This window comes from Vombatus ursinus, unplaced genomic scaffold (assembly GCF_900497805.2).
Source record: "Vombatus ursinus unplaced genomic scaffold, bare-nosed wombat genome assembly UNPS02014798.1, whole genome shotgun sequence".
Taxonomy (NCBI): Eukaryota; Metazoa; Chordata; class Mammalia; order Diprotodontia; family Vombatidae; genus Vombatus; species Vombatus ursinus.
In genome coordinates, this window is record NW_020954576.1 from 20,569,115 (window position 1) to 20,586,380 (window position 17,266).

The 17,266-nt window shown below is 38.2% G+C and overlaps 1 protein-coding gene across 1 annotated transcript in view; it reads left to right on the forward strand.

The window, feature by feature from the left end:
* LOC114050108 (cation channel sperm-associated protein subunit epsilon-like) overlaps positions 1-17,266 on the forward strand; it is a 190,545-nt gene that overhangs the window by 100,731 nt on the left and 72,548 nt on the right. The window contains exons 8-11 of the mRNA XM_027871681.1: positions 4,666-4,724; positions 6,479-6,554; positions 11,092-11,144; positions 15,124-15,174. Coding sequence (XP_027727482.1) covers positions 4,666-4,724; positions 6,479-6,554; positions 11,092-11,144; positions 15,124-15,174 — 239 coding nt within the window. The remainder of the gene's footprint in view (positions 1-4,665; positions 4,725-6,478; positions 6,555-11,091; positions 11,145-15,123; positions 15,175-17,266) is intronic.

Consider the following 17,266-nt stretch of genomic DNA (forward strand, 5'->3'; position numbering starts at 1 on the left):
ACCCTTATTGTTAGAGTGCTAGAATGCTTGGGAAGACCAGAGAAGTAATTTGAGCTAGCAAAGAATCCACAGAAAGCTTATGCTATATTCCTCAACACACATCAATACATGGCAGAGATACTACAAGTTTTGCATTGCGTGTGGAAAGACTGCTTCTGAGGGTAATAGTCAAGGAAGCAGTAAAGCCTGAGGAAGCAGATGGTGTTAGGCTATCCCAAGAAACCCCTAGACAGATAAATAATGTGCAGATGACACTACAAAGACACCTGATTGGATTCAAAAAAAGGTGAAACAGCAGAGTGGATATGAGCTGCTGGGCACAATTAAATTATCTGAGAAAAAGTTTTATCAAAGACAGAGGTTAGAAAAACACCTTCCAAAATGTCTTCACATTTGTGGTCTATAGAAGTAAACTAAGAGACAGCCATGAACTCATGCAGAAGTGACTGTGAAGAGAGAGCAACCTGTTGTGTTGGATTGTGGATCTTAATTGACTATTATATAATATTTTGGGCCAATATCTTTGCAGCTAGTGCCAACACTAGGACTCTGAAACAAATGAGAATGCAATTTCCATCTTTAGGCTCCATTAGTATAAGCTTGAAATTCCCTAAGCAAATTTTGAGTGTCAGTATAAGTGCTCGGGCATCTCAATATGCCCTGGTATGACAAAACCAGGTGAACACTGATCAGGACCAACTTCAACTTAATCAAATTCCTAGCAGAACAATGGACACAGTGAGCTGGGACTCAACAGCTAGACATTCTGACCACCCATGCCTCCTGTACAAAAAATTATAAGGTAAAAATTACTGAAGACCTAGAAAAAGAAAAAAAATCTCACCACCAAGTCCCTGGCACTGTCAGCTGGTTCAGCATTAGAAACTGACCTAATTTTATCAGTGGGAATAACACTAAAGAAGCATCATCATAGGACTTTTCCATCTCACTGTTAGCTGAACCTTTCTCTGCCTGTTGTCTCCCCATCAGAATGTGAACTCCTTGAAATTCAGCAGGAACTCTTTTCTATTTGTACATATGTATATGTATATGTACATATATATATGTATTCTAATTACTTAATGTTTTTCCACTTATTCCAGTGACTTTGGAAATATTGTTTAATCTATCTGAGTCTCTGTTTCTTCAACCTTGCACTACTTACTTGTGGAAAAGAAGAACAAATATGAGTACTGTGAGTTTTGGGGAAACATCTCCTCAGATAAAGAAAACTCCTAGACCACAGAAACAGAGTTATGGGGTTATCTCAATAAGAGATTCTCAGGCTATGCTTTATGCCATTCCCATTGGCAGCAAGATGGACCAGATTGATTCCAGTCAGTCAATAAGCATTTATTGAATACCAACTCTGTGCCAGGTGCTACGCTAAGCACTGGGGTTACAAGAAGCCACAAAAGACAATCCCTTCCCTTAAAGAACTCATAATGGGAAGAGATAATAAACAAAAGCAGAAAAACAAGTTGTAGACTGGATACATAGGAAATAACTCAGAGAAGTCACCAGAATTAAGAGAAGTTGTCAAAGGCTTCCTGTAGAAGAGGTTACTTTAGTTGGGACTTGAAGAAAGCCAGGAGGCATAGGTAAAGAAGGAGAGCATTCCAGACATGGGAGGTATCCAAAGAAAATGCCCAGAGCTGAGGGATGAAGTGTCTTGTTCAAGTAACAGCCAGTGTCCCTTGATTGAAGAGTATGTGGTGAGGAGTAAAATGTAAGAAGACTGGAAAAATAGGAGTAGTGAGGGGCTAGGTCATAAAGGGCTTTGAATGTCTAACAGAGAATTTTGTATTTGATCCTGGAAGTGATAGGGAGCCACTGGAGTTTATTGAATCGGGGGATGACATGGTCAGACCTTTGCTTTAGGGGAAAAAAATCATTTGGGCAGCTGAACAGAGAATGGATTGAAATGGGGAGAGACTTAAGGCAAGCAGACCCACCAGCAGACTACTGCAGTAGTCCAAGAATGAGATGATAAAGGACCTCCATCAGGGTGGTGGCAAGTATCAGAGGAGAGAAGGAAACATATTCAAGAGATGTTGCAAAGGTGAAATTGACAGGCCTTGGCAATGACAAGGGTGAGAGAAATAATGAAGAGTAAAGGATGGTACCTCGGTTTTGAGCCTGGGGGACAGGGAGCATGGTGGTGGCCTAGACAGTAATAGAGAAGTTTGGAGGGGCAAAAGATAATGAGTTAAGTTTTGGCCATATTGAGTTTAAGAGGTATACTGGACATCCCATTCAGCAAAGAGTTTAAGGCAGGATAAGTAGATTTGGGAAGCATCAGTATAGAGATGGTAATTAAGTCAATAGGAGCTGATGAGATCACCAAGTATAGTATCAAGGTAGAAGAGGTCCAAGAAAGAGCCCTTTTGGATAGAGTACATGACCTGGATGAGGATCCAGGAAAGGAGACTGAGAAAGAGTGGTCTGATAGGTAGAGGGAGAACCAGGTTACATTGGTGTCCCAAAAACCTGGTAAGAAGAGATACCAAGAAGAATAGGATGATCCACAATGTCAAAATTGCAGAGAGATTAAAAAGAATGGGAAAAAGAATGAGGATGAGAAAAGGCCATTGGATTTGGCAATTAAGAGAGCATTGGACAAGCAGGATGGTTTCAAAAAATCTGGGAACACTGACATGAACTGATGCAAAGTGAACTGAGAAGAATCAGGAGAACATTGTACACAGTAAAAACAATACTGTAGGGGCAGCTAGGTGGCGCAGTGAATAGAGCTCTGGCCTTGGAGTCAGGAGGACCTGAGTTCAAATCCAGCATCAGACACTTAACACTTAGTAGCTGTATGACCCTGGGCAAGTCACTTAACCCTGATCACCTAAAGACACACACACACACACACACACACGCACACACACATACACACACACATATACACACACATACACACACACACACACACACACACAATATTGTAACAAGGATCAACTGTGAAAGACTTAGCAACCCTGATCAATACAATGATCCAGGACAATTCCACAGGACTCATGATGAAAAATGATATCCACCCCTTGGAAGAGAACTGATGAACTGTGAGTGCAAATTGAAGCAAACTTTTTTTTGCTTTATTTTTCTTGCTTTTTTATAACATGGATAATATGGAAATATATTTTGCATGACTGCATGTATAAATGATATATTGCTTATGTTCTCAATGGGGAAGGGAGGGGCTAGAGGAAAGGAAAGGATTTAGAGCTAAAAATTTTTAAAAATTAATGTTAAAAAGAAAGAAAGAAAAAAGAGAGATCACTAGAAACTTTGGAGAGAGCAGTTTAGGTGGAATGATGTAGTCAGAAGCCAGATTGTAGGGGGATTAAGAAGACAGTGAGAAGAGAGAAAGTAGAGATAAATATTGAAGACAACATTCTCAAGGAGTTTAGTCACAAAGGGCAGAAGAGATACGGGATGATAGTGGAGGTAGAAGAATCAAGTGAGGGTTTTTTGAGGATAAGGGAGACATGGGAATGTTTGTAAATTGTAGAGAAGGAGCCAGTGGTCAGGGAAAGATTGGAGGTAAGTGACAGTATGGGAACGACAAAGGGGGAAACCTGTTGGAGAAGATGGGATGGAATGGCATCAATTGTTCAAGTAAAAGAATTTGCCTTGGTAAAGAGTAAGACCACCTCTTCTTATGACAAAAGAGTGAAGGAGGAGAGAGTAGCAGAAAGCATCTGAATGATAGGAGATGAGAAAGAAGAGAGAGTTCCCATGAATGACCCCAAATTTTTCTATGAAATATGAGTCAAGGTTCTCAGATGAGAGAGTGAGGGGAAAAGAAACCATAGGACATTTGAATAGGAATAACAAGGTTTGGAAGAATCACTATGGAAAATAGGATAGTGAGTTGATAAGAGAGATACAGAAGGATTGTCTAGCAACAGCGAGGACCTAGTTGAGTTTACATGACAAATTGCACGTGGACCCAGTCAGAGGGGTTGCATGGTTGCATTTTGAAGCAGCTCTCTACTATCTTATCTACTATCTTAGAGGTTACCATCGCTACAGAGAAATGCATTTTCTGACTCCTACCTAAGCCCCACCTGATCTTCTTCAACTCTTTTCATTCCAAAGTTTAAATACTTCCCCCATTTCCTTTCTACCTTGGAATTCTGCTGATTGTGTACTCTGAGCAAACCTAAGAAGTTATAAAAATCCACTCTGTGCCCAAAAAAAGTGAAACTAGCCTGAGGAGTCTTCCTTAGTGTGCTGATTAACTCTTGTTTTTCTTTTTTTCTGTTTGACGCTTCACTTTTTGACACATATATCCAACACACAAACACCCAACAAATCTTTCAGACTTTATGGCATATGACATTCTCCATGGGCTTTCATGGAATGTAGACTGGGAAATTACCACAATACATTTAACTTACAGGGTTGTCATGAGCAAACTGCTTCCTAAACTTTAATGTGCTATAGAAATGAGGAAGTAGTAGCAATAATAGTACTACCAGTAGTATTATTATTATTTCTGAACCTATACAAAAATAAATTTTCATTATGACCACCATACATATCCAGAGGCTTCATTACCTTACTTTTTGTGACTAGGAGCAGAAAGCCATGTCTTTAGAGTTTGGGAGTACACATCTCACCTGACTTTCATGAATATTCTGTCTTCTTTTTTAGACGGTGACATTTTACCAAGCAATTGACTATGAAGGTGTAACGAATTATGAAGAACTCCAGTAAGTATAATTTATTTAAGAAAGAAAAAGAAAAAACCTAGCTGTAGTTGTTAGCCTTAACTTAAACATATCATGTATATTTTTAAAATATCATTAACTGTAAACATAATTTGATTCAAGTAATATTTGCACAAAGGGGCGCCTTGACTGAGTAGGTGGGATAAAACAGGAAATTGGCCTTAGAATTTCAAATAAGATAGTAACTATGCAGTTCACCATTTGGGGGAAGTGATCTTACCCCAAAGCTATGGAGTGTTTAAATATCTCTCTCTTAAGTCCTTACTTAACAGTTTCTGGAAAGTAGGCCTTCCTTCTAGGGAAGTAAGTTACTTTTTTCTTTGCTATGCTGCTGCTGCAAGGGAGTACTGCCTACTCTGCCACTAATCTTTATCACCATTCCCAAGTAACTTATCATATAATGTTAGAGAGTTGTGTCTCTCTATCTTTCTGAATGTATACTTTGTACTGAATACAGAACAAGATGCAGCATGCCATAGTGGAGAAAGAGCTGGTCTTAAGGTTAGGACTACCTAAATTCAAGTCCTGGCTTGCACTCCTGAAGCCAATCATTTATCCTATCAATGAGCTAGGCTCATTTATTTATCTAAGACTGTAAGTTGCAAAGTGCTTAAGACTCAATTGGTGGATGATTGGCTAAGCTCCCTACAATCGTGAAAAAAAGTCTAGAACAAAAATCCCTAAAAAAAAATTACATAGAAAAGATAATTTATCTGGGGTTACTTAGATCAGACATTTCTCCAAATGGTGAAACTATAGGAAAATTTTTTTAAAAGAGACATGGGGGGGGTGATGTCTTTAAGGATATAAAGTTATTGGTTAATCTAGAAATATAAAAATGATGTATAAATTGATTTCTTCATTAAAAATCACATTTGATATAGAGAGAGGGAGGGTTTTTTCTATAATTTTTTAGAGAAAAAAGAACCTTTTTTTTTTGTGAGGCAATCAGGGTTAAGTGACTTGCCTACAGTCACACAGCTAATAAATATTATGTGTCTGAGGTCATATTTGAACTCAGGTCCTGCTGACTAAAGGGCTGGTGCTCTATCTATTTCACCACCTAGCTGCCCCTGAGAACAAAGAATCTTAAAGAAAAGTATTGCAATCTTTTTCTTTTGGGTGTTCACATTTTTTTGGCCCGGACATAATGTGATTTATAGACAATTTATAGCCTCTGGTCCTCTTTCTGATACCATACAAACCCTTCCACGTAGCCTAACCCTAGCCAACCAGTTACCCCTATGGTTGTAGATTATATCATTATTTTAAACCTTCAGAAGCAGCAGGTACAAATCAGATCTTGGTATTGAGAGGCCAAGCATGAATACAAGTGGCAGGTCTTATCCAATAAACAACGACCATTGGAACTGAGAGGGTTGTTGGGCAAAAAGAATTAGAGGTGGAGTTAGAGTGGGGTCAACTAGAAGTTCTGATCTTCTTCCTTCTGTATTAGGTTAACTAGAGTATATAAGCTATCATGTGATGAGAGAAGCACTTAAAATCAATCCCCAATCCATAGCTGGCTCAACAGTAGCACTGAGCAGTCACTGCCACCACTACTTACCCTACGAGCCTTTAGGATTTCCCCTGGTAGGCTAAACATACCATGTGTATGGCACTTTGCACCTGCTAGTAAGTGTGAAGTCTATACCTTTACAAAGAGGCAAAGATATTGACTAGACGACTTTCAGTCCTGTGTTTCAATGATAATCTGAATGGACTCTTTTTCTTAGAGAGCAATACACGGGTCATGTGATGATTCAACTGCGACCCAGTCAGTTTGCAAAAACATGTCCATTATCTAGTCAGGTAAGTTTCATAGGTATAAAAGTTAATCACTCACGATATCTGTGTGTTCTTATCAAGGTGCTGTCTAGTACTCAACTGGGTTTTTGGTCAACTATTGTACGTGCAAGAAAAGTGATAAATTTAGAATTCTGCTTTTGAGTGGAATAGATAATGCAATCTTTTTTTTAAAGCAATCAGTGACTTGCCCAGGGTCACACAGCTAGTAAGTGTCTGAGGCTGGATTTGAATGCAGGTCCTACTGACTCCAGGGCTGGCACTCAATCCACTGCGCCACCTAGCTGCCCCAAAATAATCATTCTTAAAAAATACATAGAGACAATGTAAAAATACAAATTATAGAAATGTTTACAGAAATGCCAAAAGAATGTTCGCATGAACATGCAGAATACTGCATGATATTAGCAGCCATGGCCACTTCTCTGTCATTTTAACACTTCATTCATTTTCGTAGTTTCAGCTCTACATGTACCTGATAGTACTTTCTTTTCTTTGGTAAATCCCTCTACTGTGAAACATAAGGGAGGTCTCAAAGCTGCTGTCCTATAAGTCTTCGCTTGGCAACATGGCCTACAAATCCCTCCCAAACACATGTAGATGAGCAGACTCACTGACAACAAGGCTGCCTTGGTCTTGGAGCAAACATGTGAGGTGCTGGACAGAGGACAGAAACAACCACACATGCTTAGCGAGAGCCATACTCTGCCCAGGAGGAAATACAACAGAAGCCACTGAGAAGGTTACGAAGATAAGGGAAATGGAGACATGCAAGGGAAGGAAAAGGGAAGGGAAGCAGTAATAATAACTCATACCTCATTTTAAGGTTCACACAGTGATTTACTCATTAGAACCCACTGAAGTTGATAAAAATAAATACCCCTGTACACTGCTAAAATGGAAGAAACCCCAGATCCAAAAAGGGAGATCTGGAATGACCCAGAGACTGGCCACAGTTTACAAAGATTATAACTGCACTTTTTGCCTTAGAAGAAGCTTGCAAGCTAGAGCAGAGACAATCTCTCAACTGTTCAAAGGGAAGTGGAAAGAAGGTGAGGTATTTATACATATTTGAGGTATTTTAAACTTTTTTGAGGTATTTATGGCTAAATGGGGGCTAAGAGAGAAACACAATAATTTGGGAAATCAGGCAGCAAGTGGGGGTCTAGGAAGAAGATATCTGTAAACACAATCAGAAAGCAGGAGGATTGCTCCCCTTTTGATAAGTCAGAAAGCAAGATGTTTGCTTTTTCGTCTGAGCTGGTCAAGACTAGTTTCAACGGTTGCAGGCGTTTCCAAGTTCAGCTAAAGTCTATTTCTCAAAGGATCACTGGTATGTCAAACAGCCCTGGGCATCAGAAGTCCTCCTGTTTGGTTAGTTGTCCCACTGTCCCATTGTCTGGTTCCCCTGTGAAAAAGGGAAACTCTAGCATATTTAACTGGCACTACAGAGCTCATGTCCACAAAGTGGATGGTACAAGTGTTATTCCTACTTTTAAGCTATAGATACTGAAGTTCACACAGGTTAATTGATTCACTCATAATCACACAGTTAAGTAATATCAATCAATCAACAAGCATTAATTAACCACAACTATATGCCAGGGACTAGAAATACAGAGTCGAAAAGGAAATAGACCTTGATATCATGGATCTTACATTCTACCAAAGGAAAACATGTACATATTTATATATTTATACAAATGTATATAGTCTCTGCATCTGTATGTATTTGCAAAATATATGCAAATGCCTTCCCTCTCAAATTACCTCTAATTTATGCTGTATATATCTTGGATAATACATAATTGTCTGCATGTTGTCTCCTCCCCCCAGAAGAGTGTGAGCTCCTTAAGAGCAGGGACCGTCTTTTTTTGCCTTTATATGCCCAGGATTTATTACAGTGCCTCCTCGCACATAAGTGCTTAAGAAATGCTTTTGCCTGACTGACTGCAAATGAAATGTTGATGTGGGAGGGATGCATTAACTATTAGAGGACTCAGAAAAGACCTTACATAGAAGGAGGTACCTGAGATGAGTTTAGAAGGTCACAGGAACTGCCCAGGCAAAGCCATGGAGGACAAAAATACATACCACATGTGAACAACAGCTAAAAGGACATTTGAAGGGATGGCATCTTAGAGTATATAGAGGCAATTTGTCTGTAATAAGATTGGAAAGGTAGGTAGGAACCAGGTTGTGAAGGATTTTCCAAATCCTTCAAACAAACAAAGGAATCTGTATTCAATTTTAAAGGCAATAAGGAGCCTTGGAACTTCTTAAACAGGGGAGTGAATTTGTTGGACTTTTGCTTTTTGAATAATGTCACTTTGGTAACTGTGTGGAATATGTATTAGAGAGAGAAGAGACTTGAAGAAGGTAGACCAGTTATTATAATATTGTTATATTATAATAATTATATTATAATATGTCTATTATTATATAATGATATATTATATATTAAAATTATTATAATAATCCAGGCAAGGGATGATGACTTAAATTAGGTCCTGAGAAGGGGGTAGTTGTGAATGATACCATGAAGGCAGAATTGAAAATACTTGGTAACTGAATGGATATATTGGGTGTAGATAGGTGAAAAGACAAATGTGATTCTAAGGCTGCAAATGTGAATGATCAGGAGGATGATGGTGACCTTGACAGAAATAAGAAAGTTAGGAAGGACAGGTTTTGGGGAAAATATGAGTTCTGTTTTGGACATATTGAGTTTGAGATATCTATAAGACATCCAATTTAATAGGTACAATATGTCCAAGGTGTCCAATATGTCCAGTTCTATAAGAGAACCCAAGTAAACTGATAGGGTCACAAAGAGGCCAACCTGAAAGAGAAGAAGAGAGACAAAATAGCCTTGAGGTACACCCACAGTTAGGGAGAAGGAGAGAATTCCAGACGACTGAGAAGTAGCAGTTGGTGAAATATAAGGGGAACCAGGAAAGTGGTATCACGAAAAACCAGAGAGGAAGGAATACCAAGGAGGAAGGGCATAGTTAACAGTATCAGACACAGAGAGGTCAAGAATAAATACTGAGAAAAGGCCATTTTTTGGCAATTAGAAGATCACTGATAAGTTTGAAGAACAAAGTTTCAGTTGAGTGATGAGGTCAGAAGCCAAATTTCAAGGTGTTAATGTCAAAGCTAAGATTTGAACCCAGGTTCAGCACTCTTTCACTAAAAGCATAAAGCTGGAACAGATTCATTAACTGAGGCCTTGCTCTACAAAGCTTATAAAGTTGAGCAGCAGACAGTCTCCATCATCCTCCCAGTCCTCCAGGCTCACGACCTAGGTGTCATCCTTGACTCCTCATATCCCTCACCTCTTCTCCCAATACATATCCCATCTGTTGACAAGGCCTATGGATTTCACCTTTATAACTTCTCTTGAAAACACCCGCTTCTCTCCTCAGATAGTGCCACCCCCCTGGTGTGGGCCCGCTTCGCCTCACACTTGGACAATTACAGTAGCCCCCATTAGGTGGGCCTACCTGCCTCAAGTCTCTTCTCAGCGTAACCCATCCCCCATTCACCTGCCCAACATTTTCCTAACGCACAGGGCTGACCATGTTACTCCCCACTCCAGTGAGTCCCTATCACTTCCAGGATCAAATACAAAATCCTCTGTTTGGTGTTCAAAGCCTTTCATAAGCTAGTACCTCCACACCTACCTTTCCAATCTTCTTACACCTTCCTCTCCACCACATACTCTTCAGTCGGGTGCTTTTTGTTGCCTCTTTGCTGTTCCGTATACAAGACATTCTATCTCTCTGCTCAGAGCATTTTCTCTGACCCTTCCCTCACCTGCAATATTCCCCCTTTTCATCTCTGCTTCCTGGCTTCTCTGGCTCCCTTCAAGTCTCAATTAAAATCCCATCTTCTACTCTAAGCCTTTCCCAACCCTTCTTAATTCTAGTGCTTTCCTTCTTTTAATTATTTCCTATTTATCTGATTGGTAGCCTTTTTGTACATATGTTTTGCTTGCTGTCTTCCTTGTAAGATCGTGAGTTCCTTGAAGGCAGGTGTCTTTTGCTTCTTTTTGTTTCTGCGGTCCATGGCACAGTGCCTGGTACATGATAGGTGCTTAATAAAAATACTTATAAACTGACATAACATGTTAAGTTTCGAGAGACTGCAAAACATTCCAGTGGAAATATAAAACCGAAGCCTCAAACAGAAATTAGAGATCGAAATGCCAGTTTGAGAATCAATGTGAAAGAGGTGAACATTGAAACCAAGAAGAAGAGTGTCCTCTTTTATAGCAAATACAGAAAAACAAGAACAGAGAATCTAGGGATTGAGTATTAGGAGGCACCTACATTAAGGGGGTGGAAATTGGAAAAAGCAGCAAAATTAGAGGGGCTGAAAAGTTAGGAGAACCACTATCAGTGCATTGTTGCAGAATCATAGTTTTAAGAGGATAGTAAATACTATTATTTTCAAAAATGTATTGCTCCCTAGCTGTAGATTTTTCAAAGTAAACTGAATCATACCCACTGATCTCACCATTTAAATTACTTTATTACAGGCAGTTCATGTATTTGTTGGCTGTTCCTCGCAAAGATATCTTGAACTCAAAGGGTAAGTTTATTTTAATTGTATTTGTCTTCCTCTGGATTTACAACTCACTGGTAAAAATAAATGATAATTAGTAGTAGTTTTAACCGAATGATTAGTTCATCTTTATTTGAATTCTAACTAACTTGAAACTATTATTCAATTATTGTTTCAATTAGTTTGAGTTTTGAAAGAGATTAAATACTAATCTTGCTATTCTATTAAGTGAAACCTCCATTAAAAGCCCTACTCTTCTGTCTGCTAATGAAGTGAAGATCTGATTGTATGTTTTTGAAAACTATGCCTGCATATACTCTGTAAGAACTTAGGAAGCTGGAAAACAATAACAACAACTACTTTGAGTATATGGGCCTGGTATAGCAATATAACTATCATCCAAGGAACAGATTAGTTCAGAGAGAATTATCACCAATTTAGACACAAGGCGATGAGTTATTTGGTACAATAACTCTTGAAGACCATTTTCTAAATCACAGAGGAGTTGGGGACTATGTCAGTGGCAAGAATAGACATACTAATAAAGTTTGAAGTATTGAATTATTAAGGTCCCATATGAGTTCTCCTTCCTTCTTAGCTGATCAAAGCTTTTCTCTATTTCCTATTTCTTAATGGAACAAATTATCATTCCCCTCCTATCTCTCTTAGAGCACCTCAGTGCACAAGTCAGCAAATCAAATCACTAATCATTTGTTAAGTACCTTCCGTGAACCAGGTGAATAGACTCCTTACCCAATATCCCCCCTCCCAGGGGAGTGGTGGTGAGATAAACATTTGTCTGCTCTGAATTCTCTACTCAAAATCATTTTAGCCCAAATATGGTCAAAATATCCCTTTATTAATGGTCCCTGGCTAACAAAATTATTTATACCTGTTTTTTTAATTTGTTTGTTTTTCCAAACATTTATTATCCCTGTCTCTTCCTGGTCCCTCCACTGAGCAATAAAGGATCGAAAAACCTTCATAACAAATATTCAAAACAAATTCCCACATTAGCCATGTCCAAAATGTATGCCTCATTCTACATTTTAAGTCCATCAACACTCTGTCAGGAGGTGAGTGGTGGTGTATTCTTCTGGACTCCTGGTTTATCATTGTGTTGATCAGAAGTCTAAAGTCTTTCAAAGACATTTTTCTCTATAATGTTGTCACTATATAAATTGTTTTCCTAGTTTTTTTCATTGTTCATAGTGCTCTTTCAATTTTCCTCCAAAATTGTCCATTTCATAATTTCTTATGGAAAAATTATGTTCTATTACATTCATATACCATATTTTGTTTAAGCTTTCCTCAATAGGAGGCTACCCCTTAGTTTTGGGCTACTACAAAAAAAAGAGCTACAGCTAATATTTTTGTATATATAATTCCTTTTCTTCTTTCTTTGCTCTCTATGGGAGTGGTCAGTACCCCTTTTCTAGAAATATCAGACCTCCATTACTTGACCAAGGGAATACCTGGTTTTGCAAGGCCCTGATCCATCTTTTCCCTTGGTAATATTGCCTAGTCAAGTTTACACTTCTGTATGATGCAATATACTCCAACAACGTTGTATTGTAAAAGCTTTAGATAGTCCAAGTTTGGAGTAAATAAGTATTTCCAAAAAAGGCCATTCTAGCCTACTATACCACTGGCTTCCCTATGTGGAGGGTTTGGGGGAAAGATGGAGAAAGGGGGGAGAATCTGTCTCAGCCTGTGTAAATATATCTAAATAATATTAAATACATTTATCTCTTGAGACCTTTTCCCCCTAAACATTAAAACCATCAGTTATCATGTTTATAAAAGCACATAGTCTTATACAAAATTAAGTAAACTATTATTCATCAATTCTTTTCTTCTTAACCTTTTCTTTAACTCTCTTAGCAATCTGGTAAAGTCTAAAATGTTTTTAAATGTGCAAAATAAAATTACCCCCCAAAAAAACAAATTATATTGAAATAAATTTTCAAAAAAAAATTAAGTCATGAATCCCAGATTAAGAACTCTTGAATTCATCAACGAATCAATCTCTTTAATAGTGAATATTAACAGTCATTCTTTCAACAATCAGGTAAAGTTAGCTATAACATATCTTCAAGGGAATATACACTAGCCTTTTGCTTTTCCAAATATATAGCTTTGGGCCCAGGATGATGTCAAATTCCTTAACACCACCCACAGTATAATCCAAATGCCCGTAGAGATGATGTGAAACATGGAGAGAGGACTGAAAGAGAAAGATGATAGGAAGAAACATCTAATATTCTCTTTCTCAGGGAGTCTTGTTCTGTGTTCAAATTGGGGTGAATCTAAGAGTCCTTTATCCAGAAGAGAATTCTTATTCTGCCTAGTAGTTTTAAGTCCCAACTAGTCCAAATTTGTCAAGGAAGAGAGCATTTGTTGGGGTTCTATTGACTTCAAGGCCTTGGGTCAAACCATCCAAAAGTCAATCTGGACTCCTAGAAGACCCTAAAATTACCTAAATTTACCTAAAATTACCTAAAATTACTTCAAGTGGTTCAGTGACCAATGGAGGCAGGAAGTGACTCCTCCATAATGGTTACATGTTCACAGAATCATAGAATTCCCAAGTGAAAAAGGACTCCAAGATCTTGTTCAACTCGTACATGAAAGAAATCACACTATCACATGCCTTTAAAGTGATTGTTCAGGCTCTGCTTCCAAGGAGAGGGAACCTATTACTTCTCTGAGACCTTCCAAATCTAGTTTCAAAACTCTGTAGTGATTCAATCAGCATATATTACTGCTTAATCAGTTTGACTAGAAAAGTTGAAATTAGGAGCCTGGATTGTAGTAGAAATCAGCACTCCTACTGAGCTTTCTGAAGACAACCAGAACAAGCAGAATGAGCATAACTTGGACATCAGTGAAATGGGTTTGTCTAAGAGATGGTCTAAAAAGCAGCTCTTCTGCTTTCAATCACTAAAATCTAGAAGAAAGAGTAAGTCCATCTAAAAAAGAATAAGTATAGCTATAAAATGGTTCAAGTAATTTCACTTGACCTTGTCAGATATTTAACAAGGATTAAATTCAATTCAAAAAGTGTTTTTTTTTTTTTAGGCAATTGGGGTTGAGTCACTTGCCCAGGGTCACACGGCTAGTAAGTGTCAAGTGTTTGGCCTGAGACCAGACTTGAACTCAGATCCTCCTGACTTTAGGGCCGGTGCTCTATCCACTGAGCCACCTAGCTGCCCCTCAAAAAGTATTTCTTGAATGCCCACAATGAGCAAAATTCTGAGCTAGAATATTTCAGGTTTTCAGTGATGATTAATTACTACACTTTAGGAACTTACAGTCTAGAAAAGGGGATAGGACAAGAACATAATAATAAGTTAAGTCAGAATGTTAAGTTCCATAAAAGAGCCACAGAAAATATATGGGTACAAAGGAAAGAGAGATCCTACCTGACTGGGGAAACTGGAAAAAGCTTCCTTAAAAAAGTTGACATTTGAGACAGGCTTTGAAGAACGGGTCAGATTTTGGCAAAATCTTTGTCGGCTAATCTACTGGATGGCATGATCTCTAGAAACTCATCATTTTGCAAAATGAATTCAACTTGGTAACTCACACCTCCCCAGATCATTTCCAACCCTGGCTGCAAGATTTTATCATCCTCCTTCCCACTTTCCTACTTCTTTATTCCCCCAAACCCACCTTTTCAGCTTGTTTTTATGTGTTGGCTTCCTCCGTTGGTATGTAAGCTCCTTGTGGGCAGGGACTATCTTATGCCTTTATAACCTAGCACTTAACACAGTGCCTAGCATATAGTAGGCACTTAATAAATGTTTATTCTGACTCTGATAAAAGTGGAAGGGAAATGGAATGGATTCCAGGCAGATAAAACCACATGAACAAATGAAAGGGTAGGAGAAACTTTAAGTTGTGTTCCTACACCATTAACTAGTCTAAATATTACCTTATAAACACAAAAATATATCACCCTATGATATTTGTTTTTATTGATACTCTTTCATTTTTTTCACAGATATAAGGAAAACCAATGTCAGAGTAAAAACGCTACTTATGTCATTGAAAAGTAAGAAATATTTTAATAACATCAAAAGTAAGGGTACTACTTATTCAATATTTGTGGTCAAAGAACATTCATTGGGGAGAAAGGATTCAGATTTAACATCAACTTTCCTAAGTGTAAAACATTCTAATTCATTAATTTATTCAAGAGACAGCATGGCATTGTGGTTAGAGAACTGGTCTTAGATCCAGAAAACCCTCTGTCTGACACATACTGGTTATGTAATCCTGGGCAAGTCCCTTAATCTCAGAGTCCCAGACAACTAACTCTAATTTGCAGAAAATGTTCCAACATGCATTAGTAGAGTGTTTTTCCTCTTTCAAGAATTCTCAGTGCCAGTGAAATCACAGATCTAATCCTTATCCCTACTATGTGCCAGGCATTGTGCTAGGCACTAGGGATACAAAGACAGAAATGAAACAGTCCCCACCCTCAGGAAAATTACAATCTACTGGGGGAAAACAACATGCACACAGAGAAGTAAACATAGACATATACAAAGTAATTACACAGTAATTTCCAAGAGAGGGCACTAGCAGTTGGGGGGAATTGGGATGGACTTCCAGTAGTTCTGGAGCCGAGTCTTGAAAGAAGCTGGGATTGTAGGAGGGAGAGTTTAGAAAGGAATTCATTCTTTGTGTGGGGCACCTCTTGTGCAAGAGGCACAGGGGAAATTGAATTCTGTCTTATCAGAAGTAGTAAGTAGGCCAGTTTACAGGAAAGGGTGAACATATTAATGTTACAATAGCCATTTTTGTTATGTGAGGTCCAATACAAAGGTCTTTTCTTGGCAAAGAAAACAAGCACAATGAGAACGAAGCACTGCCGTACCTGTTTTCAGTTATTCATTTTCTGTTACAGGGAAAATCATGTATTCACAAATGAGGGTGATGTAGAAACTTAAAAGGCATAAATAAAAATATGATTAAATTATTTGGCAATAGTATTTATAGATCACTTTAAAGTTTGTAAAGCACTTTATATACATTATCTCATTTGATGATCAAAACAACTCTTTGCAGTAGGAGTTATTATTGTCCCCATTTTACTGAAAGGAAAACTGAAGCTTAGAGAGGTGAAAGTCATATAGCTAATAAGTGTTTGAGACAGGATTCAAACTTGGATTTTCTGGACTCCAAATCTAACTGATTTGACTAACTATACACACAGGAAAAACAGAGTGGATGAAGAATGCCTTACTGGCCAGAATGTGATATTCAGTTGGATGGACATAGGGCTAGTCCATAGATACATATATCTTGAACAAATACTATAGACGGGTAAGCCCAAAATTTAATATAAGAGAAAAGCCGGCTAGCTTGCATTTGGAAATTGTGCAGTGTTTTTAATAAACTCAAAACTCCACCTGAAACAAAGAGCCATCTTTTTAATACTAATATTCTTCTAATTATACTGTATAGATGCAAGTGTCCGAAGGATTCAGATTTCTGGTCACCCTAAGGACAATAGAGAGGCCCATGGTGGGTGGTAGATGTCATTATTTCACCAACAAAGAAATATGCAAGAAGAGATGTCATCAGGAAGATGTATGCTGCAAAAAGAAAATGGGACAGACATGAAGCAATAAACAATAGCAACTGTGGCAATAAACATATGAAGTGCCTAGAAGTCTTCAAAGAAGCTCACAGAAGCTAGGTGGCACAGTGGATAGAGCTCCAGCCTTGGAGTCAGAAGGACCTAAGTTCAAATCCGACCTCAGACACTCGACATTTATTAGCTGTGTGACCCTGGGCAGGTCACTTAACCCTGATTGACCCACCAAAAAAAAAATAATAATAATAATAATCTAAAGGAAGCTCACAGAATATTAGCTAGACTTCTCGTGGAGGATTCAGGGGAGCACATAGACAAGAGTTCTGACAAAGTATGGCTGGGTTGCATTCTGCACCAATGGAGGGAGAATTTATAAAAATAAGATCCATTGAAGTATCAGGGTTGTTTTACACCTGAGTCACAAAACTCTCCCTCACCAGGATTGTTCCAGGTGTCTGTGAGAACATTCCTTTACTCTTTAAAGATTAGTAAATAAAAATCTGACTTCCATTGTGATATAGATTATGGCAAATCCTTAGTT